Source organism: Somniosus microcephalus, chromosome 31, assembly GCF_052327205.1.
Source record: "Somniosus microcephalus isolate GS21.2 chromosome 31, FLI_Smic_1.0, whole genome shotgun sequence".
NCBI classification, from domain to species: Eukaryota; Metazoa; Chordata; class Chondrichthyes; order Squaliformes; family Somniosidae; genus Somniosus; species Somniosus microcephalus.
Genome location: NC_141017.1, coordinates 10,706,087 through 10,730,609, shown reverse-complemented (window position 1 = coordinate 10,730,609; position 24,523 = coordinate 10,706,087). Strand labels below are relative to the sequence as shown.

General features: G+C 49.6%; 1 protein-coding gene across 1 annotated transcript in view; it reads right to left on the bottom strand.

Moving 5' to 3' along the window:
• Positions 1-529: 529 nt before the first annotated feature.
• Positions 530-24,523, bottom strand: part of LOC147097576 (uncharacterized) — a 35,546-nt gene continuing 11,552 nt past the window's right edge. Inside the window, exons 3-8 of the mRNA XM_085971414.1 lie at positions 18,478-18,552; positions 17,702-17,773; positions 6,554-6,628; positions 5,404-5,475; positions 1,703-1,777; positions 530-624 (exon numbers count right to left, since the gene is read on the bottom strand). Of these exons, the coding sequence (XP_085827540.1) occupies positions 530-624; positions 1,703-1,777; positions 5,404-5,475; positions 6,554-6,628; positions 17,702-17,773; positions 18,478-18,552 (464 nt within the window). The remainder of the gene's footprint in view (positions 625-1,702; positions 1,778-5,403; positions 5,476-6,553; positions 6,629-17,701; positions 17,774-18,477; positions 18,553-24,523) is intronic.

The window sequence follows — 24,523 nt, the reverse complement described above, 5'->3', positions numbered from 1 at the left end:
CAATGTCTGTACCTCAGACTCCAGCTCAAAATCTCTGAGCTGAAGTTCCTCAAGATGCAGGCACTTACTGCAAACGTGGTTGTCCGGGATCACAAAGCTCTCCACTAACTCCCACATGCTGCAGTTGCGGCACACCACCTGCACTGCAATCCCAATATGACCTTGTTTTATTTAATTAAATTTGTATTTAGGTAACTTAGTTTACAGTGTAGTTTCTTGACTACTTACTTGATCTAGATTAGGTTAAGGGTACTGAAATTAAATATCTGCCTGTAACACAAAGCACTACAAGTAGCGTAGGCAACAAGCAGCAACTCCTTCCCCCTCTTCTCCAAATTTCCACTCTTTCCAAACTCCCAAATAAAGCACTCTGTTCAATCCACTCCGTTTAATCCCACTCTGTGCACCAATATAAATGTCTGTAGTAACCAGAGCCAGTGATCAGTATCTGTGCAGTATTATCAATCCACCCGATCCCAGTGTCACCATTCTGATAGTTTCCAGTATGAATAATTGGAGATCAAAGGTCTCACTGATGGTTATTAAACTTACTCTCCTTCAGCTGTGAAATGTCAGTCCTAAGTTCAGCGACTGAGCTTCTTGTCTCCTCAGACGTTCCTGTAACTGAAAGAGGAACAACACTTGAGATCGTGTGGCACTGTTTGTAGAACAAGATCAATTTTGCTTTCGAACACGAGAGATTTTCACAGGAGAAAACAGACAAAACTGTTTCCACTGGTTGGCGAGTTGGTAACTGGAGGGCATCAACTGAAGATTTGAAGGTGATCAGCAACACAATGAAGGGAGAGGTTAGGAATTGTTTTATGCAAATGGTTTTTAAGACCTGGAATGGCCAACCAGAAATAGTGGCGGAAAAAAAGAAAGAAAGACTATTATTTATACAGCGTCTTTCACGACCACCAGACGTCTCAAAGTGCTTTACAGCCAATGAAGTACTTTTGAAGTGTAGTCACTGTTGTAATCCCGGAGAGCCAGCACACATGATGGGCTGAATGACCTCCTTCCGTGCTGTAAGATTCTATTGATTTTAATTGTACAGTACATGGACACTCATTTATTATCTATTTAATTTTCTTCTCTGGGAATTCCCCCAATGTGTTCACAGCATAAAAATCTGTAGTGCTTTTATAATGGGCCGATGGGAAGTGTGAACCAATCAAACAGTGGGCAGCATGGTGGCATAGTGGTTAGCACTGTTGCCTCACAGCGCCAGGGACCCGGGTTCGAATCCAGCCTCGGGCGACTGTCTGTGTGGAGTTTGCACATTCTCCCCGTGTTTGCGTGGGTTTCCTCCGGGTGCTCCGGTTTCCTCCCACAGTCCAAAGATGTGCGGGTTAGGTTGATTGGCTATGATAAATTGACCCTTAGTGTTAGGGGGATTAAATACATGGGTTTACGGGGATAGGGTGGGATATGTGTTGGTGTAGGGGTTACGGGAATCGGGTGGGATATGTGTCGGTGCAGGCTCGGTGGGCCGAAATGGCCTCTATCTGCACTGTGGGGTTTCTGTGATTCTGTGATTCTGTGAAATCCACTTATACTTGATTGGTTCAAAATTTGAACCAAGCAAAACACTCCAGTGTGAAATGCACTGGAGATCAATCCTCGAAGAATGAGCAGACCATCTGAAAAACTAGAGAGCCCTTTGAACTGGAGATCCTGACTGGCATTTAACACTTACTGTTACTCTTTATCTGGGAAAGTTCCATCTTGAAATCGGCCAATGACGCTTTCATTTCACTGAGCACCTGTGGAACTGAAATAGAAAGACAGCTTTAGCTCCCAACCCAGAAACACACCGTGGCACAGGTTAGAATAGTTTGTACACAAATGGCAGCCAAGAGACTGTTCTGATACCAGATTGGAGTTTAATGATATCGTGAATAGACTAATGGTCCTGTCACCATCATTATTCTTGCTTGTTGTTGACTTTGATGTTCCTCACACGAGGTGAGGATGTGTATTCCTTTGAGAGTTCTGAACACACAACACAATTGTAGGGAGGACAAGGAGAAAGCTCAGGTTTTAGGGCTGAAGTAGGTTACAGAGATAGGGAAAGGCTGGGCCATGAATGGATTGGGGGACCTGGAGCCAATGTAGTTCAGTAAGGACAGGGGTGATGAGTGAGTGAGACTTGGGATGTGGGACACAATATGGGCAGTAGAGATTTGGATGAGCTGAAGGTTATGGAGAGTGCAACATTGGAGGCCGGGCAGGAGAACAGCCGAGTCTGGAGGGGACAGAGGCATGGATGAGGGTTTCAGCAGCACATGGTGGGTGATGTTACGGAAGTGGAAGTAGGCAGTCTTCGCGATGGAAAGGATATGGGGTTCGAAGCTAAAGTCGGGGTCCAATAGAATGCTGAGGTTTGGAACATTTTGGATCAGCCTGAGACAATGGCCCCAATAATAACTCCGCGGTGTGTTTGGAGCGGGATGTGCAATGTCGGGTGGGAAATCAGGAAGGAATTTTAGCACCTCTGTCTGTGGCATTTTAGTGTAGCTACTTTATTATCATTTGCCTCCAAGTTTGACATCGAATGCGGGGCACCGGGCGTGGTGCGGACCTGCCTGACATAATCTCAACTCCAGTATTTAAAGGTCCATTTCAAAGATGGAATTTGGAGGAGTTGGGAGTTTTTGCCTCGAGACAGCCATTGTACAAATGGACTCAGGACGCTCAAAGGCTGCGTCCCACTTTAATAATGCATCGCTCGATGTACTGCTGAATGCTGTCAGGAGCCGGAGAGAGATCCTCTTCGCCAGCAATGGGAAGAAGAAACCTGCTGCTGGCATAAAGGAGGCCTGGCTGGAGGTGGCCCAGGAAGTGAGCAGCAGGAGCATTGTGCCACGTTCCTGGATTCAGTGCAGGAAGCGCTATAATGACCTAACCAGGTCAGGAAGGGTGAGTACAATTCCTCATGGCACATCAATCACGGCAATCAAATGAGACCATGCAGCCCTTGATCACAACGTCTCTGGATACCTTAAATAGGATGACAGATCAATGGATGTGTAATAGGTGATTGGTTGTCTATAGAACTGCTTTGTTTTAGTGGGACTGAGGAGAGGAGCGAGGAGAGTGGCTGTTGGGTGTGATTGCTACATCGGTCCAGTGCTGGCATCTAACTGAACCTTACAGCCATAAGGGAATCCCTGGCACCCGGACAGCAATGTGAGTGGCTGGTGCTGCATTGGGGTTGCCATATTCCTCTTGCTCCTGCTCCTCTTCCTCCTCGGATCCACCTGTAGATGGTGTGCACTCAGCGCCTTGTTCCTCCTGTGGAGCCTATCCTGCGCAATGATGTGCAGAGCGCAGCACACCACGATCATTCTGGACACCCTGGCTGGTGCATAATGAAGGGCGCCTCCAGATGTGTCCAGGCACCTGAAGCGCATCTAGAGCATGCCGATTGCTTGCTAAGTGACACATCTGGTTGTCATATGGCTTTTGTTGTACTGCTCTTGGGCTTCATTGGTGGGTTTTCACGGGTGTCATCGGCCAAGTTTGAAGTGGGTAACCTTTGTCTCCTAGCAGCCATGCCTTAAGTCTGCTTGCAGCTCCAAAGACATCAGAGAGCTTGGACTACCGCAGGATGAAAGCACCGTGGCAGCTCCCCGGGAACCTTGCGGTTGCACAGCAGCTGCACATTGATGGATTGGAAGCCCTTGTGGTTGACGAATACTCCCGGTTGATCTGGGGTGCACGGATTGCCACGTGTGTGCAGTCGATGATGCCCTGCACCTGTGGGAAGCCAGCCAGAGATACAAACCCGAGTGTCCGCTCATTCTGACTAGCCTCACCTCAGGTGATGTCGACACAATTGCCAGCCTTGGCAAACAGGCCATCACTCACCTCTCTTATACATTGTTGGGCTGCCAACTGGGAGATCGTGGATATGTCTCCGGTCGTGTCCTGGAAGGATCCGGAGGCAAAAAGGTTGAGGGTTGTGGTCACTTTTACAGCCACTGGTGGCCAACCAGGTCCAGAAGGGAGCAGGTCTTCTTCTAGGAGGCTGCAGATGTCTGCCACCACCTGACATGACAACCTGAGCCTCCTGAAACACTGCTGTTCGGACATGTCAAGGAAACTCAGCCTCGGCCTGTACGTCCTGTGTCGAGGGTAGCGCCCCCTGTGAGCTGCCCCCTCTCTGTGCAGCACCTCCTCTGCTGCCCCCTCTCTGTGCAGCGCCCCCTCTGCTGCCCCCTCTCTGTGCAGCGCCCCCTCTGCTGCCCCCTCTCTGTGCAGCGACCCCTCTGTTGCCCCCTGTCTGTGCAGCGCCCCCTCTGCTGCCCCCTCTCTGTGCAGCGCCCCCTCTGCTGCCCCCTCTCTGTGCAGTGCCCCCTCTCTGTGCAGCGCCCCCTCTGCTGCCCCCTCTCTGTGCAGCACCTCCTTTGCTGCCCCCTCTCTGTGCAGCGCCCCCTCCACTGCCCCCTCTCTGCGCAGCGCCCCCTCTACTGCCCCCTCTCTGTGCAGCGCCCCATCTGCTGGCCCCTCTCTGTGCAGCGTTCCCAGTGCCAGTCATGGCCAGATGGAGAAGGGCCAACAGGCGTCGGCACAGGATGCCTTACCCACCCAGGTCAGCTTGCTCATCCATCCTGCAGGCTTTTCCCTCATCCACACACGGAGCAAGAACCTCATAGTTGTTGGACAACGGCAAAGGCCGAGGCTCCTCCAGCACTGTACCTGGAGTCCCCTTACCTGCCTGAGTTGCAATCACACCCTCCTGTCCCTGACCACTAACCAGACCTGTACCACTATCTAACCTAAGGGGTGTGACTGCCTCTTGGATCAAAGTACCCAGGTAACTCTCCCCATCCCTGATGCCCCGCAATGTCTGTACCTCAGACTCCAGCTCAAAAACTCTGAGCTGAAGTTCCTCAAGATGCAGGCACTTACTGCAAGCGTGGTTGTCCGGGATCACAAAGCTCTCCACAAACTCCCACATGCTGCAGTTGCGGCACACCGCCTACACTGCCATCCCAATATGACCTTGTTTTATTTAATAAATTTGTATTTAGGTAACTTAGTTTATAGTGTAGTTTCTTGACTACTTACTTGATCTAGATTAAGTTAAGGGTACTGAAATTAAATATCTGCCTGTAACACAAAGCACTACAAGTAGCGTAGGCAAGAAGCAGCAACTCCTTCCCCCTCTTCTCCAAATTTCCACTCTTTCCAAACTCCCAAATAAAGCACTCTGTTCATTCCATTCCGTTTAATCCCACTCTGTGCATCAATATAAATGTCTGTAGTAACCAGAGCCAGTGATCAGTATCTGTGCAGTATTTACAATCCACCTGATCCCAGTGTCACCATTCTGATAGTTTCCAGTATGAATAATTGGAGATCAAAGGTCTCACTGATGGTTATTAAACTTACTCTCCTTCAGCTGTGAAATGTCAGTCCTAAGTTCAGCGACTGAGCTTCTTGTCTCCTCAGACGTTCCTGTAACTGAAAGAGGAACAACACTTGAGATCGTGTGGCACTGTTTGTAGAACAAGATCAATTTTGCTTTCGAACACGAGAGATTTTCACAGGAGAAAACAGACAAAACTGTTTCCACTGGTTGGCGAGTTGGTAACTGGAGGGCATCAACTGAAGATTTGAAGGTGATCAGCAACACAATGAAGGGAGAGGTTAGGAATTGTTTTATGCAAATGGTTTTTAAGACCTGGAATGGCCAACCAGAAATAGTGGCGGAAAAAAAGAAAGAAAGACTATTATTTATACAGCGTCTTTCACGACCACCAGACGTCTCAAAGTGCTTTACAGCCAATGAAGTACTTTTGAAGTGTAGTCACTGTTGTAATCCCGGAGAGCCAGCACACATGATGGGCTGAATGACCTCCTTCCGTGCTGTAAGATTCTATTGATTTTAATTGTACAGTACATGGACACTCATTTATTATCTATTTAATTTTCTTCTCTGGGAATTCCCCCAATGTGTTCACAGCATAAAAATCTGTAGTGCTTTTATAATGGGCCGATGGGAAGTGTGAACCAATCAAACAGTGGGCAGCACGGTGGCATAGTGGTTAGCACTGTTGCCTCACAGCGCCAGGGACCCGGGTTCGAATCCAGCCTCGGGCGACTGTCTGTGTGGAGTTTGCACATTCTCCCCGTGTTTGCGTGGGTTTCCTCCGGGTGCTCCGGTTTCCTCCCACAGTCCAAAGATGTGCGGGTTAGGTTGATTGGCTATGATAAATTGACCCTTAGTGTTAGGGGGATTAAATACATGGGGTTACGGGGATAGGGTGGGATATGTGTTGGTGTAGGGGTTACGGGAATCGGGTGGGATATGTGTCGGTGCAGGCTCGGTGGGCCGAAATGGCCTCTATCTGCACTGTGGGGTTTCTGTGATTCTGTGATTCTGTGAAATCCACTTATACTTGATTGGTTCAAAATTTGAACCAAGCAAAACACTCCAGTGTGAAATGCACTGGAGATCAATCCTCGAAGAATGAGCAGACCATCTGAAAAACTAGAGAGCCCTTTGAACTGGAGATCCTGACTGGCATTTAACACTTACTGTTACTCTTTATCTGGGAAAGTTCCATCTTGAAATTGGCCAATGACGCTTTCATTTCACTGAACACCTGTGGAACTGAAATAGAAAGACAGCTTTAGCTCCCAACCCAGAAACACACCGTGGCACAGGTTAGAATAGTTTGTACACAAATGGCAGCCAAGAGACTGTTCTGATACCAGATTGGAGTTTAATGATATCGTGAATAGACTAATGGTCCTGTCACCATCATTATTCTTGCTTGTTGTTGACTTTGATGTTCCTCACACGAGGTGAGGATGTGTATTCCTTTGAGAGTTCTGAACACACAACACAATTGTAGGGAGGACAAGGAGAAAGCTCAGGTTTTAGGGCTGAAGTAGGTTACAGAGATAGGGAAAGGCTGGGCCATGAATGGATTGGGGGACCTGGAGCCAATGTAGTTCAGTAAGGACAGGGGTGATGAGTGAGTGAGACTTGGGATGTGGGACACGATATGGGCAGTAGAGATTTGGATGAGCTGAAGGTTATGGAGAGTGCAACATTGGAGGCCGGGCAGGAGAACAGCCGAGTCTGGAGGGGACAGAGGCATGGATGAGGGTTTCAGCAGCACATGGTGGGTGATGTTACGGAAGTGGAAGTAGGCAGTCTTCGCGATGGAAAGGATATGGGGTTGGAAGCTGAAGTCGGGGTCCAATAGAATGCTGAGGTTTGGAACATTTTGGACCAGCCTGAGACAATGGCCCCAATAATAACTCCGCGGTGTGTTTGGAGCGGGATGTGCAATGTCGGGTAGGAAATCAGGAAGGAATTTTAGCACCTCTGTCTGTGGCATTTTAGTGTAGCTACTTTATTATCATTTGCCTCCAAGTTTGACATCGAATGCGGGGCACCGGGCGTGGTGCGGACCTGCCTGACATAATCTCAACTCCAGTATTTAAAGGTCCATTTCAAAGATGGAATTTGAAGGAGTTGGGAGTTTTTGCCCAGAGACAGCCATTGTACAAATGGACTCAGGACGCTCAAAGGCTGCGTCCAACTTTAATAATGCATCGCTCGATGTACTGCTGAATGCTGTCAGGAGCCGGAGAGAGATCCTCTTCGCCAGCAACGGGAAGAAGAAACCTGCTGCTGGCACAAAGGAGGCATGGCTGGAGGTGACCCAGGAAGTGAGCAGCAGGAGCATTGTGCCACGTTCCTGGATTCAGTGCAGGAAGCGCTATAATGACCTAACCAGGTCAGGAAGGGTGAGTACAATTCCTCATGGCACATCAATCACGGCAATCAAATGAGACCATGCAGCCCTTGATCACAACATCTCTGGATACCTTAAATAGGATGACAGATCAATGGATGCGTAATAGGTGATTGGTTGTTTATAGAACTGCTTTGTTTTAGTGGGATTGAGGAGAGGAGCGAGGAGAGTGGCTGTTGGGTGTGATTGCTACATCGGTCCAGTGCTGGCATCTAACTGAACCTTACAGCCATAAGGGATTCCCTGGCACCCGGACAGCAATGTGAGTGGCTGGTGCTGCATTGGGGTTGCCATATTCCTCTTGCTCCTGCTCCTCTTCCTCCTCGGATCCACTTGTAGATGGTGTGCACTCAGCGCCTTGTTCCTCATGTGGAGCCTATCCTGCGCAATGATGTGCAGCGCGCAGCACACCATGATCATTCTGGACACCCTGGCTGGTGCATAATGAAGGGTGTTGTGTATGTAATATGTGTGCTACTTTAAACCTATGGACAGGACTGCACTACTTGTAGGGCGTAGTGATACGCAGTACCACTCCTGGCCATAGGGGTATAAATAGTACTGTGGGTACTGATCTCCCCTCAGTTCCCGCCTGTGGGCATGAAGTAAAGACCTACGTGTAGTCCCTACCTCCAACCAGTAAAGACCTGTTTGAGTTATACGTTTAAGTCTTTGTGTTAATTGTTCAATACAATACACATACTTAACACTGGCGATGAGTCAGGTTCTTACCCTGCGGCAGTTGAAGAGAGGTTTCAAACCTCACCACCCCACTAGAAGCGACAGGCTTTAGGACTCTGAAGCCTCCATCAGCGACTGAGCACTGGAGTGCAGCAGCCATCCTGACAGCTCCCAGCGACTGACAGAAGTCTTTCTGCAGTTTCCTTGTTCAACCTAGGTGGTGGGGTAAGCCGTGCAGTGTTGGCTGCAAAGACAGGGCTGGGGAAGTCGGAGGAGATAAGGGCCATCGATCGCGATCGGAGATAAGCCGCTTTCAAGTGCGAGGCGCAGTGCAGGCCAGCGATCGGGACCAAAGATAAGGGCCGCACTCGGACTGAAAGGCGCGGCGGCTGCAGAAGCTCAAGGTGCGAGAGCCGCGGTGCACAGGCTATCGAACGCACAGAAGATAAGGGCCGAGAGCCGCTTCGGTCGGGAGCCACTTCATGATCCAGCGATCGCATCCGCTGATAAGGGCCGCACTCGGGCGATCGCGGTGAAGATAAGGGCCGCACTCGGGGGCTGAAGGGAGACGGCGTCGGGGCACGGGTGAAGACCGCCAAGCGCGGGAAAACCGCCATTTTGTGGGCGGAGGACGACGGCAAGAGCGGGAAGCCGCCATTTTTGATAACAAGTAAAGAAAATAAAATCTGAGAAATTGCAAATCTACAATGCCTAAACACGGGAATATTAGTACCTTTGATAGTGACCTCGAAGATTGGGCCATATATGTTGAAAGAGTAAAAAATTATTGTAAGGCCAATAAAATTCGTGACCAAGATAAAGCTCTAACCTTATTAAATTTAATGGGTGCGAAGACATACGGGCAATTGAAACACCTGTTATCACCAGATGAACCGGCGGATAAGACGTTCTATGAGATTGTTACTGTCCTGAAAGATCATCTAAACCCCACGCCGCTGATGCTAGCGGAACGATTTAAATTTTACGACAGAAGGCAGCTACAGCATGAAAGCAATGCTGAATATTTGCTGGAATTGCGTAAATTAGCGAAATATTGCCAGTTTGGAACGGGACTGACAGATGCACTACGAGACAAATTTGTGTGTGGTTTATTTAAACAGGATACACAAAAGCGACTGCTCGAGGAGAATGAGCTGACGCTTGAGAAGGCGGTCACTATGGCAGCAGCACACGAAGCCGCAGCAAGAGGCACGGCAGTAATGCAGCTACGGTCACTGGAGCTCAGTGCACACAAATTGGGTGTGAGTTCTGGAAAATGTTATCGTTGTGGAAAGACAACGCATGATCAGAACCAGTGTTGGTTTAAAAACCAAGAATGTAGAACTTGTGGTAGGCTTGGACACATAGCTAGAGTATGCAGGTCAGGGAAGAAGACCAGCAACAAGAAGTCACCGCAAGGAAAATACGCAAAAGTACACAAGGTGGCCAAACAGGAGTCCGATTCAGATGCTAGTAGTAATGAACTGGCTGGCTTAAGCAGTATTGAACTGGCTAGCTTAAGGGTACTCAACGTGGGTAAGGGTGCAGACCTCCAGACAATTTGGGTCACTCTTCAGATAGAAGGAGTCCAAGTAAAACTGGAATTGGACACTGGATCGGCATTGACGGTCATAAATAAGAAAGATTATGGAAGGTTATTCCAACATATTCCCCTACAGGATACGGAGCTCATATTGAAAACATACACGGGGCAAAGAGTGTACCCCATCGGGAAAATTGAGGTCACAGTGGTCCACAAGGGCGAAGAAAGTCAAATAATGGACTTATATGTGCTATCTGAAGGAGGTCCTCCTCTACCAGGATGGGAGTGGATTAGGAAAATGAATATCGACTGGCATTTCCTACAAACAATAACGAGTGAGAACTCGGTGAACATAATCAACCCAGACTCTGGAACTGATGATGGTAAGACCAACCCGTGTGCAAAAGACAAAGTTTCAGCACAGAATTCCACTGAGATAGAGAATTCTGAGTCTGTCCAGTCTACTGACATGCACATTTCTGAGGGACACCGGGCTCCAACTCAACTCCATTTCAAACTGCAACAGCAATTAGAACAAATGATTCGCCGTTTTGAGCAAGAGATGAATGCGACGAAAGAGTTCTTTGATATAGAGTGGGAACATCTGGAAAGACAACAGAAGCAGCTGCTGGAGCAAATGGAGCAGGAGCACACAAAACGTCTGATGTCAGAGGAGTTAACGGTCAGCCAACTCCTGCATATGCTGAAGGACAGGACTCTGAAATGGGAAAAACTTGAACACGAACTTCAATATTCAAACGAAAGGGGTTCGGAGCTCTCAAAGGTTATTGGAAGAGCTGAGGTGGCAACACAGACTGAGATGACTGCAACAGAGCAGCCCTTGGATGCCAAAAGTACGCTGACTCACGTCAACGTAGAACAACAGACCGCTGAAACAGCTGCTCCGGTAGAGGGATTGAATAGTCCGATCAATCAATCTCCAAAAGAAGTTGAAGTAGTAAAATCTCAAATGAGGTCATTAGTAAACGACTTGCTGAAAGCCCAGAAAAAGCTGGATGAAGAGGTACGCATGAAGAAGTCTCTTCAGGAAAGATGTCTGGACTTGGAACAAAAGCTGGCTAACGCCCAGCTGGGTATGGAGGAAATAGAAGACCCTCTCGCTGGCCTAGATCAGGACGACACCGAATATTACCGTGAGCTATTGAGTGACACTGAATATTATAGTGACCTGGACTGCCCAGCTTGTGATGAAAACTCCCAAAGTGCAGAAATCAGGATGAATCACTTAAAGTCTAAGGAACATAGGGAGATGGTGGCGCTACAGCTGGCAGCTGACAGGGGAGCCCAGAGAGTCTCTAAGAAGCAGAAAAGGAAAAGACGAAGCAGAAGATGATAACCATCTGAACCATTATCACCCCTACCAGATCACACACGTGGTCCCTCCGAACGGAGCCAAATCAGTTCGGAAGTTCAAGCTGTTAAATCCATGGAAGGACTATTGAATGAGTCACTCCAGCAACGTGAACTGACTACACCACAGAGACTGAATCTGTGAACTATTTTCCGCAGAGATTGAATCTGTGAACTGTTTTCCGCAGAGACTGAATCTGTGATCTGTTTTGACATGAAGTTATCTATGTATCTATGTTATTCTGTTATGTAAACCTGAAGTTATATATGTATATATGTTATTACGTTATGTTAAATGGGGAGATGACTGTAAAGCTAAGAAGGGAGGAATGTTGTGTATGTAATATGTGTGCTACTTTAAACCTATGGACAGGACTGCACTACTTGTAGGGCGTAGTGATACGCAGTACCACTCCTGGCCATAGGGGTATAAATAGTACTGTGGGTACTGATCTCCCCTCAGTTCCCGCCTGTGGGCATGAAGTAAAGACCTACGTGTAGTCCCTACCTCCAACCAGTAAAGACCTGTTTGAGTTATACGTTTAAGTCTTTGTGTTAATTGTTCAATACAATACACATACTTAACACTGGCGATGAGTCAGGTTCTTACCCTGCGGCAGTTGAAGAGAAGTTTCAAACCTCACCACCCCACTAGAAGCGACAGGCTTTAGGACTCTGAAGCCTCCATCAGCGACTGAGCACTGGAGTGCAGCAGCCATCCTGACAGCTCCCAGCGACTGACAGAAGTCTTTCTGCAGTTTCCTTGTTCAACCTAGGTGGTGGGGTAAGCCGTGCAGTGTTGGCTGCAAAGACAGGGCTGGGGAAGTCGGAGGAGATAAGGGCCATCGATCGCGATCGGAGATAAGCCGCTTTCAAGTGCGAGGCGCAGTGCAGGCCAGCGATCGGGACCAAAGATAAGGGCCGCACTCGGACTGAAAGGCGCGGCGGCTGCAGAAGCTCAAGGTGCGAGAGCCGCGGTGCACAGGCTATCGAACGCACAGAAGATAAGGGCCGAGAGCCGCTTCGGTCGGGAGCCACTTCATGATCCAGCGATCGCATCCGCTGATAAGGGCCGCACTCGGGCGATCGCGGTGAAGATAAGGGCCGCACTCGGGGGCTGAAGGGAGACGGCGTCGGGGCACGGGTGAAGACCGCCAAGCGCGGGAAAACCGCCATTTTGTGGGCGGAGGACGACGGCAAGAGCGGGAAGCCGCCATTTTTGATAACAAGTAAAGAAAATAAAATCTGAGAAATTGCAAATCTACAATGCCTAAACACGGGAATATTAGTACCTTTGATAGTGACCTCGAAGATTGGGCCATATATGTTGAAAGAGTAAAAAATTATTGTAAGGCCAATAAAATTCGTGACCAAGATAAAGCTCTAACCTTATTAAATTTAATGGGTGCGAAGACATACGGGCAATTGAAACACCTGTTATCACCAGATGAACCGGCGGATAAGACGTTCTATGAGATTGTTACTGTCCTGAAAGATCATCTAAACCCCACGCCGCTGATGCTAGCGGAACGATTTAAATTTTACGACAGAAGGCAGCTACAGCATGAAAGCAATGCTGAATATTTGCTGGAATTGCGTAAATTAGCGAAATATTGCCAGTTTGGAACGGGACTGACAGATGCACTACGAGACAAATTTGTGTGTGGTTTATTTAAACAGGATACACAAAAGCGACTGCTCGAGGAGAATGAGCTGACGCTTGAGAAGGCGGTCACTATGGCAGCAGCACACGAAGCCGCAGCAAGAGGCACGGCAGTAATGCAGCTACGGTCACTGGAGCTCAGTGCACACAAATTGGGTGTGAGTTCTGGAAAATGTTATCGTTGTGGAAAGACAACGCATGATCAGAACCAGTGTTGGTTTAAAAACCAAGAATGTAGAACTTGTGGTAGGCTTGGACACATAGCTAGAGTATGCAGGTCAGGGAAGAAGACCAGCAACAAGAAGTCACCGCAAGGAAAATACGCAAAAGTACACAAGGTGGCCAAACAGGAGTCCGATTCAGATGCTAGTAGTAATGAACTGGCTGGCTTAAGCAGTATTGAACTGGCTAGCTTAAGGGTACTCAACGTGGGTAAGGGTGCAGACCTCCAGACAATTTGGGTCACTCTTCAGATAGAAGGAGTCCAAGTAAAACTGGAATTGGACACTGGATCGGCATTGACGGTCATAAATAAGAAAGATTATGGAAGGTTATTCCAACATATTCCCCTACAGGATACGGAGCTCATATTGAAAACATACACGGGGCAAAGAGTGTACCCCATCGGGAAAATTGAGGTCACAGTGGTCCACAAGGGCGAAGAAAGTCAAATAATGGACTTATATGTGCTATCTGAAGGAGGTCCTCCTCTACCAGGATGGGAGTGGATTAGGAAAATGAATATCGACTGGCATTTCCTACAAACAATAACGAGTGAGAACTCGGTGAACATAATCAACCCAGACTCTGGAACTGATGATGGTAAGACCAACCCGTGTGCAAAAGACAAAGTTTCAGCACAGAATTCCACTGAGATAGAGAATTCTGAGTCTGTCCAGTCTACTGACATGCACATTTCTGAGGGACACCGGGCTCCAACTCAACTCCATTTCAAACTGCAACAGCAATTAGAACAAATGATTCGCCGTTTTGAGCAAGAGATGAATGCGACGAAAGAGTTCTTTGATATAGAGTGGGAACATCTGGAAAGACAACAGAAGCAGCTGCTGGAGCAAATGGAGCAGGAGCACACAAAACGTCTGATGTCAGAGGAGTTAACGGTCAGCCAACTCCTGCATATGCTGAAGGACAGGACTCTGAAATGGGAAAAACTTGAACACGAACTTCAATATTCAAACGAAAGGGGTTCGGAGCTCTCAAAGGTTATTGGAAGAGCTGAGGTGGCAACACAGACTGAGATGACTGCAACAGAGCAGCCCTTGGATGCCAAAAGTACGCTGACTCACGTCAACGTAGAACAACAGACCGCTGAAACAGCTGCTCCGGTAGAGGGATTGAATAGTCCGATCAATCAATCTCCAAAAGAAGTTGAAGTAGTAAAATCTCAAATGAGGTCATTAGTAAACGACTTGCTGAAAGCCCAGAAAAAGCTGGATGAAGAGGTACGCATGAAGAAGTCTCTTCAGGAAAGATGTCTGGACTTGGAACAAAAGCTGGCTAACGCCCAGCTGGGTATGGAGGAAATAGAAGACCCTCTCGCTGGCCTAGATCAGGACGACACCGAATATTACCGTGAGCTATTGAGTGACACTGAATATTATAGTGACCTGGACTGCCCAACTTGTGATGAAAACTCCCAAAGTGCAGAAATCAGGATGAATCACTTAAAGTCTAAGGAACATAGGGAGATGGTGGCGCTACAGCTGGCAGCTGACAGGGGAGCCCAGAGAGTCTCTAAGAAGCAGAAAAGGAAAAGACGAAGCAGAAGATGATAACCATCTGAACCATTATCACCCCTACCAGATCACACACGTGGTCCCTCCGAACGGAGCCAAATCAGTTCGGAAGTTCAAGCTGTTAAATCCATGGAAGGACTATTGAATGAGTCACTCCAGCAACGTGAACTGACTACACCACAGAGACTGAATCTGTGAACTATTTTCCGCAGAGATTGAATCTGTGAACTGTTTTCCGCAGAGACTGAATCTGTGATCTGTTTTGACATGAAGTTATCTATGTATCTATGTTATTCTGTTATGTAAACCTGAAGTTATATATGTATATATGTTATTACGTTATGTTAAATGGGGAGATGACTGTAAAGCTAAGAAGGGAGGAATGTTGTGTATGTAATATGTGTGCTACTTTAAACCTATGGACAGGACTGCACTACTTGTAGGGCGTAGTGATACGCAGTACCACTCCTGGCCATAGGGGTATAAATAGTACTGTGGGTACTGATCTCCCCTCAGTTCCCGCCTGTGGGCATGAAGTAAAGACCTACGTGTAGTCCCTACCTCCAACCAGTAAAGACCTGTTTGAGTTATACGTTTAAGTCTTTGTGTTAATTGTTCAATACAATACACATACTTAACAAAGGGTGCCTCCAGATGTGTCCAGGCACCTAAAGCGCATCTAGAGCATGCCGATTGCTTGCTAAGTGACACATCTGGTTGTCATATGGCTTTTGTTGTACTGCTCTTGGGCTTCATTGGTGTGTTTTCACGGGTGTCATCGGCCAAGTTTGAAGTGGGTAACCTTTGTCTCCTAGCAGCCATGCCTTAAGTCTGCTTGCAGCTCCAAAGACATCAGAGAGCTTGGACTACCGCAGGATGAAAGCACCGTGGCAGCTCCCCGGGAACCTTGCGGTTGCACAGCAGCTGCACATTGATGGATTGGAAGCCCTTGTGGTTGACGAATACTCCTGGTTGATCTGGGGTGCACGGATTGCCACGTGTGTGCAGTCGATGATGCCCTGCACCTATGGGAAGCCAGCCAGAGATACAAACCCGAGTGTCCGCTCATTCTGACTAGCCTCACCTCAGGTGATGTTGACACAATTGCCAGCCTTGGCAAACAGGCCATCACTCACCTCTCTTATATATTGTTGGGCTGCCGACTGGGAGATCCTGGATATGTCTCCGGTCGTGTCCTGGAAGGATCCGGAGGTAAAAAGGTTGAGGGTTGTGGTCACTTTTACAGCCACTGGTGGCCAACCAGGTCCAGAAGGGAGCAGGTCTTCTTCTAGGAGGCTGCAGATGTCTGCCACCACCTGACATGACAACCTGAGCCTCCTGAAACACTGCTGTTCGGACATGTCAAGGAAACTCAGCCTCGGCCTGTACGCCCTGTGTCGAGGGTAGGGCCCCCTGTGAGCTGCCCCCTCTCTGTGCAGCACCTTCTCTGCTGCCCCGTCTCTGTGCAGCACCCCCTCTGCTGCCCCCTCTCTGTGCAGCGCCCCCTCTGCTGCCCCCTCTCTGTGCAGCGCCCCCTCTTCTGCCCCGTCTCTGTGCAGCACCTCCTCTGCTGCCCCCTCTCTGTGCAGCGCCCCCTCTGCTGCCCCCTCTCTGTGCAGCGCCCCCTCTGCTGCCCCCTCTCTGTGCAGCGCCCACTCTGCTGCCCCCTCTCTGTGCAGCGCCCCCTCTGCTGCCCCCTCTCTGTGCAGCGCCCCCTCTGCTGCCCCCTCTCTGTGCAGCGCCCCCTCTGCTGCCCCCTCTCTGTGCAGCGCCCCCTCTGCTGCCCCCTCTCTGTGCAGCGCCCCGTCTGCTGCCCCCTCTCTGTGCAGCACCCCCTTTACTGCCCCCTCTCTGTGCAGTGCCCCCTCTCTGTGCAGCGCCCCCTCTGCTGCCCCCTCTCTGTGCAGCACCTCCTTTACTGCCCCCTCTCTGTGCAGTGCCCCCTCTGCTGCCCCCTCTCTGTGCAGCGCCCCCTCTGCTGCCCCCTCTCTGTGCAGCGCCCCCTCTACTGCCCCTCTCTGTGCAGCGCCCCCAGTGCCAATCATGGCCAGATGGAGAAGGGCCAACAGGCGTCGGCACAGGAGGCCTTACCCACCCAGGTCAGCTTGCTCATCCATCCTGCAGGCTTTTCCCTCATCCACACACGGAGCAAGAACCTCATAGTTGTTGGACAACGGCAAAGGCCGAGGCTCCTCCAGCACTGTACCTGGAGTCCCCTTACCTGCCTGAGTTGCAATCACACCCTCCTGTCCCTGACCACTAACCAGACCTGTACCACTATCTAACCTAAGGGGTGTGACTGCCTCTTGGATCAAAGTACCCAGGTAACTCTCCCCATCCCTGATGCCCCGCAATGTCTGTACCTCAGACTCCAGCTCAAAAACTCTGAGCTGAAGTTCCTCAAGATGCAGGCACTTACTGCAAACGTGGTTGTTCGGGATCACAAAGCTCTCCACAAACTCCCACATGCTGCAGTTGCGGCACACCACCTACACTGCCATCCCAATATGAGCTTGTTTTATTCAATAAATTTGTATTTAGGTAACTTAGTTTATAGTGTAGTTTCTTGACTACTTACTTGATCTAGATTAGGTTAAGGGTACTGAAATTAAATATCTGCCTGTAACACAAAGCACTACAAGTAGCGTAGGCAACAAGCAGCAACTTCTTCCCCCTCTTCTCCAAATTTCCACTCTTTACAAACTCCCAAATAAGGCACTCTGTTCATTCCATTCCGTTTAATCCCACTCTGTGCATCAATATAAATGTCTGTAGTAACCAGAGCCAGTGATCAGTATCTGTGCAGTATTTACAATCCACCCGATCCCAGTGTCACCATTCTGATAGTTTCCAGTATGAATAATTGGAGATCAAAGGTCCCTCTGATGGTTATTAAACTTACTCTCCTTCAGCTGTGAAATGTCAGTCCTAAGTTCAGCGACTGAGCTTCTTGTCTCCTCAGACGTTCCTGTAACTGAAAGAGGAAGAACACTTGAGATCGTGTGGCACTGTTTGTAGAACAAGATCAATTTTGCTTTCGAACATGAGAGATTTTCACAGGAGAAAACAGACAAAACTGCTTCCACTGTTTGGTGAGTTGCTAACTGGAGGGCATCAACTGAAGATTTGAAGATGATCAGCAACACAATGAAGGGAGAGGTTAGGAATTGTTTTATACAAACGGTTTTTATGACATGGAATGGCCAACCAGAAATAATGTCGGAAAAAAAGAAAGACTTTTATTTATACAGTGCCTTTCACGACCACCGGACGTCTCAAAGTGCTTTACAGCCAATGAAGTACTTTGAAGTGTAGTCACTGTTGTAATCCCAGAGAGCCAGCACACGTGATGGGCTGAATGACCTCCTACCGTGCTGTAAGATTCTATTGATTTTAATTGTACAGTACATGGACACTCATTTATTATCTATTTAATTTTCTTCTCTGGGAATTCCCCCAATGTGTTCACAGCATAAAAATCTGTAGTGCTTTTATAATGGGCCCATGGGAAATGTGAACCAATCAAATCCACTTATACTTGATTGGTTCAAAATTTGAACCAAGCCAAACACTCCAGTGTGAAATGCATTGGAGATCAATCCTCGAAGAATGAGCAGACCATCTGAAAAACTAGAGAGCCCTTTGAACTGGAGATCCTGACTGGCATTTAACACTTACTGTTACTCTTTATCTGGGAAAGTTCCATCTTGAAATCGGCCAATGACGCTTTCATTTCACTGAACATCTGTGGAACTGAAATGGAAAGACAGCTTTAGCTCTCAACCCAGAAACACACCGTGGCACAGGTTGGAATAGTTTGTACACAAATGGCAGCTAAGAGGCTGTTCTGATACCAGTTTGGAGTTTAATGATACCGTGAATAGACTAATGGTCGCGTCACCATCATTATTCTTGCTTGCTGTTGACTTTGATGTTTCCTCACACGAGGTGAGTATGTGTATTCCTTTGAGAGTTCTGAACACACCACACAATTGTAGGGAGGACAAGGAGAAAGCTCAGGTTTTAGGGCTGAAGTAGGTTACAGAGATAGGGAAAGGCTGGGCCATGAATGGATTGGGGGACCTGGAGCCAATGTAGTTCAGTAAGGACAGGGGTGATGAGTGAGTGAGACTTGGGATGTGGGACACGATATGGGCAGTAGAGATTTGGATGAGCTGAAGGTTATGGAGAGTGCAACATTGGAGGCCGGGCAGGAGAACAGCCGAGTCTGGAGGGGACAGAGGCATGGATGAGGGTTTCAGCAGCACATGGTGGGTGATGTTACGGAAGTGGAAGTAGGCAGTCTTCGCGATGGAATGGATATGGGGTTGGAAGCTAAAGTCGGGGTCCAATAGAATGCTGAGGTTTGGAACATTTTGGATCAGCCTGAGACAATGGCCCCAATAATAACTCCGCGGTGTGTTTGGAGCGGGATGTGCAATGTCGGGTGGGAAACCCGGAAGGAATTTCAGCATCTCTGTCTGTGGAATTTTAACATGGCTACCTCATTATCATTTTACTTCCGGGTTTGACATCGAATGCGCGGCACCGGGCGTGGCGCGGACCTGCCTGACATAATCTCAACTCCAGTATTTAAAGGTCCATTTCAAAGATGGAATTTGGAGGAGTTGGGAGTTTTTGCCCAGAGACAGCCATTGTACAAATGGACTCAGGACGCTCAAAGGCTGCGTCCAACTTTAATAATGCATCGCTCGATGTACTGCTGAATGCTGTCAGGAGCCGGAGAGAGATCCTCTTCGCCAGCAACGGGAAGAAGAAACCTGCTGCTGGCACAAAGGAGGCCTGGCTGGAGGTGGCCCAGGAAGTGAGCAGCAGGAGCATTGTGCCACGTTCCTGGATTCAGTGCAGGAAGCGCTATAATGACCTAACCAGGTCAGGAAGGGTGAGTACAATTCCTCATGGCACATCAATCACGGCAATCAAATGAGATCATGCAGCCCTTGATCACAACGTCTCTGGATACCTTAAATAGGATGACAGATCAATGGATGTGTAATAGGTGATGGGTTGTTTTTGAACTGCTTTGTTTTAGTGGGTCTGAGGAGAGGAGCGAGGAGAGTGGCTGTTGGGTGTGATTGCTACATCGGTCCAGTGCTGGCATCTAACTGAACCTTACAGCCATAAGGGAATCCCTGGCACCCGGACAGCAATGTGAGTGGCTGGTGCTACATTGGGGTTGCCATATTCCTCTTGCTCCTGCTCCTCTTCCTCCTCGGATCCACCTGTAGATGGTGTGCGCTCAGCGCCTTGTTCCTCCTGTGGAGCCTATCCTGCGCAATGATGTGCAGAGCACAGGACACCACGATCATTCTGGACACCCTGGCTGGTGCGTAATGAAGGGCGCCTCCAGGTCTGTTCAGGCACCTGAAGCGCATCTTGAGCATGCCGATTGTGACACATCTGGTTGACATATGGCTTTTGTTGTACTGCTCTTGGGCTTCATTGGTTGGTTTTCACGGGTGTCATCGGCCAAGTTTGAAGTGGGTAACCTTTGTCTCCTAGCAGCCATGCCTTAAGTCTGCTTGCAGCTCCAAAGACATCAGAGAGCTTGGACTACTGCAGGATGAAAGCACCGTGGCAGCTCCCCGGGAACCTTGTGGTTGCACAGCAGCTGCACATTGATGGATTGGAAGCCCTTGTGGTTGACGAATACTCCTGGTTGATCTGGGGTGCACAGATTGCAACGTGCGTGCAGTCGATGATGCCCTGCACCTGTGGGAAGCCAGCCAGAGATGCAAGCCCGAGTGTCCGCTCATTCTGACTAGCCTCACCTCAGGTGATGTTGACACAATTGCCAGCCTTGGCAAACAGGCCATCACTCACCTGTCTTATACATTGTTGGGCCGCCGACTGGGAGATCCTGGATATGTCTCCGGTCGTGTCCTGGAAGGATCCGGAGGCAAAAAGGTTGAGGGTTGTGTTCACTTTTACAGTCACTGGTGGCCAACCAGGTCCCGAAGGGAGCAGGTCTTCTTCTAGGAGGCTGCAGATGTCTGCCACCACCTGGCACAACAACCTGAGCCTCCTGAAACACTGCTGTTTGGACATGTCAAGGAAACTCAGCCTCGGCCTGTACTCCCTGTGTCGAGCGTAGCCCCCCTGTGAGCTGCCCCCTCTCTGTGCAGCACCTCCTCTGCTGCCCTCTCTCTGTGCAGCAGCCCCTCTGCTGCCCCCTCTCTGTGCAGCGCCCCCTCTGCTGCCCCCTCTCTATGCAGCGCCCACTCTGCTGCCCTCTCTCTGTTCAGCGCCCCCTCTGCTGCCCCCTCTCTGTGCAGCGCCCCCTCTGCTGCCCCCTCTCTGTGCAGCGCCCCCTCTGCTGCCCTCTCTCTGTGCAGCAGCCCCTCTGCTGCCCCCTCTCTGTGCAGCGCCCCCTCTGCTGCTCCCTCTCTGTGCAGCGCCCCCTCTGCTGGCCCCTCTCTATGCAGCGCCCCCTCTGCTGCCCCCTCTCTGTGCAGCACCCGCTCTGCTGCCCTCGCTCTGTTCAGCGCCCCCTCTACTGCCCCCTCTCTGTGCACTGCCCTCTCTACTGCCCCCTCTCTGTGCAGCGCCCTCTGCTGCCCTCTCTGTGCAGCGCCCTCTCTGCTGCCCCTTCTCTGTGCAGTGCCCCCTCTGCTGCCCCCTCTCTGTGCAGCACCTCCACTGCTTCCCCCTCTCTGTGCAGCGCCCCCTCTGCTGCCCCTTCTCTGTGCAGTGCCCCCTCTGCTGCCCCCTCTCTATGCAGCACCTCCAATGCTGCCCCCTCTCTGTGCAGTGCCCCCTCTGCTGCCCCCTCTCTGTGCAGCGCCCCCTTTGCTGCTCCCTCTCTGTGCAGCGCCCTCTCAGCTGCCCACCCCTTTGCTGCTCTCTCTCTCTGCTGCCCCTTCTCTGCTGTCCAGCTACAGGTCTCTCAAGAGCAGTTTTGATAGATGGTCAGTACATGCAGAGAGGGAATAATTTATGTCAATTAGCATGGCGGCAGGAAGGGAAGTTGGGTGGTCCACAGTTTGGTGGGAGGGAGGTCAAGAGAGCAGGGGATGGGTCTCATGGACAAGCTGAGATCAGAGAGTGCAGCAGGGAGATAGGAGAGAAACTAGACAAAGACACAGGATCAGCACTCAGTAAGGGAAGAGCCTGGGGGCAGGTTTGGCCCGGTGTGCTAGGGGAAGGTGCGGAAGCAGCAGAGGCAGCTGAACAGATGGTTGCAATCTTAGTGACAAAGAAATCCATGAGCTCTTCGTACTCGTTGTTGCATGGGAGGAAGGAGCGGGCATGGGAGAGGGGTTTCAGGAGATGGTTGATAGTGGAGAAAAGAAGCCGGGTTATATTTGCCATCCAGGGTGATCCTGGAGTAGTGGGTGGCTTTGGCAGAGCAGAGTGAGGTCCGATAGCACTCGATCTGTTCCTGCCATATCTGGTGATGGAAGGCTAAACTAGTTGTGGGCCAGATATGCTCAATTTGTGGTCCCTTGCACTTGAAGGAGCAAAGGTGAGGGTCATGTCAGGGGGAATGATGAGGGCAGGAGCGAGTAATAGTTTTGTTGGGGACAAGACCATCAAATGTGGAGGTGAGTTTCTGTTTGAGCAGATCGTTAGCTGCAGAAGTATCATGGTGAGTGCAGAACTAATGTCGAGACAGTTGGCAGTTTCAAAGTGCAGTTGTCAGTAACCTGGAGGAGAGTTTTTTTCAGGAATGGATGCAGAAGGCAGTGGGGTTGGAAGGGAGTTAGGAGGTGCAAGGAAGGGGTCGGAAATGACCTAATCAGCGATCAAGACCATGGAAGTGGGAGGCTTCATGAGATGGAAAGATCAAGCATCTGGCCGTGGTTATGGGGAGAGAATTTCTATGGAGAGAGAGGTTTGGGGAGGACAGGCGGGCAGTGAATTGAGAGGAAAGAGGGCGAGGATAGCTGAGATGGAGATTGAAATCACCAAGGATGAGAACGTGTTCCATGCAGAGGCTGAGGGAGGAAAGCAGGAAGTCTATCTCAATGAGAAACTCGGCATAGGGCTTGGGTGGGGTTGGTAGAGAAGACAGATTCTAAAAGAGACGAGGCGTGGAGCAAGGTGAGGCAGTTGAAGGAAAAGAAGGTATCGGTCAAATAGGGGGAGAGACCAAGTTGTAATTTGGTGGTAAGAACCACACCACTACCATGGCAGTTTGGGTGGGGCACGTGGTGGAAGGAAAATTCGGCAGGGAGGTTTCAGTAACATAGAAGATAGGAGCAGGAGTAGGCCATTCGGCCCCTCGAGCCTGCTCCACCATTCAATGCGACCATGGCTGATCATCCAATTTCAGTACCCGGTCCCTGCTTTCTCCCCATACCCCTTGATCCCTTTAGCCTTAAGAAATATATCCAACTCCTTCTTGAATATATTTAATGAATTGGCTTCTACTGCCTTCTGCAGTAAGGGGCAAAGTCTCACCACCGGTGAGCCGAGTTTCAGTCAAAGCCATGAAGTCAATGCAACCATCCGCAATAAGGTTGTGGATGGCAAGGGCCTTGTTCACGAGCGAGTGGACATTCTGGAGGGAGGTGTGGAGAGGGCAGTGAATGTTCATCTACAGGCGAAGTATAAGGGGGCAGTATTGTATAAGGTGAGCACTGGTTTTTCAACTTTGTTGGTTTCTGGCTAGTGGGTTACTTTTCTCCTCTGCTCTCATCTATGGTGACCTCCAACTTTGCCATCAACTTTCGGCTCCGCAACCAATTCTGCACATCTCCTGGATCTTCATTCCCATGGAAATAACCTTCCTCCTCCAATTCTCTACCCTGCGAATAGTTTCTGGATTTCACTCGGCCGCTAAACCTGTCTCGAACTTGGACAACATTTCGTCGAAGCTCCATGCCGACTCTACCCTATCTACGTCAACCTTATCCTTCCACGGGACCTCTGACTTTGACTCTGAACACCCTCCTATTGTCTCCTATCTTTTCCCTGTTACTACCAGGAAATATGTATCCCAATAATTGCTACATAACCAAGCCTATGAAACTTGAGTTTTCCCTGTGTCCATTCACGTGCGCACTTTGGCTGCTGCTCCGGACCCGAGCCGATCACTTCTATTTCCACTTTTTTCTCCCACTGTTTTTTCCTACCCAACCTTGAGCGCTCTATCCTGTTGTCATGCCATCTTTCATTTCACCTCTCTCGGGTACTTTGCCCTCCCAAATCATTACCCCAACCCTTCATTACACTTCGACCTTCTTACTCTCCTTCCGCCGTCCCCGGCTTGACTCCCTCCTAGAGAAGCCTGCAGCTTCCCTCTGTGCCTCTCTTGGAATCCTGCGAAGGGCCCATTGAGGCACTCATCACTGCCTCCTCACAAGCAGCAACCCCGTCTGCCCCAACCCTCTCGCCAACCTTCCCGCTCAGCGCACCCGCTGGAGGCTAATCTTGCCAATCTCCTCCCCGTCCAACTCACCCCTCCCAGTGCTGACCCTGTGGATTCTGGCAGGGGATCAGCAATCTTTGCATCTCCCTCCAGAATGTCCATTCACTTGTGAACAAGGCCCTTGCCATCCATGAGCTTATCGTGGATGATTGCATCGCCATCATGGCCTTGACAGAAACCTGGCTGAGGGGTGATGACACCTTCCCCCCTAAACAAGCCTCCCTGCCTGGTCATACCTTCCACCACTTGCCCCGCTCAAACTGCCGTGGTGGCGATGTGGCTTTCATCACCAAATCGCACCTTGGTCTGTCCCCCTACTCCTCCGCCACT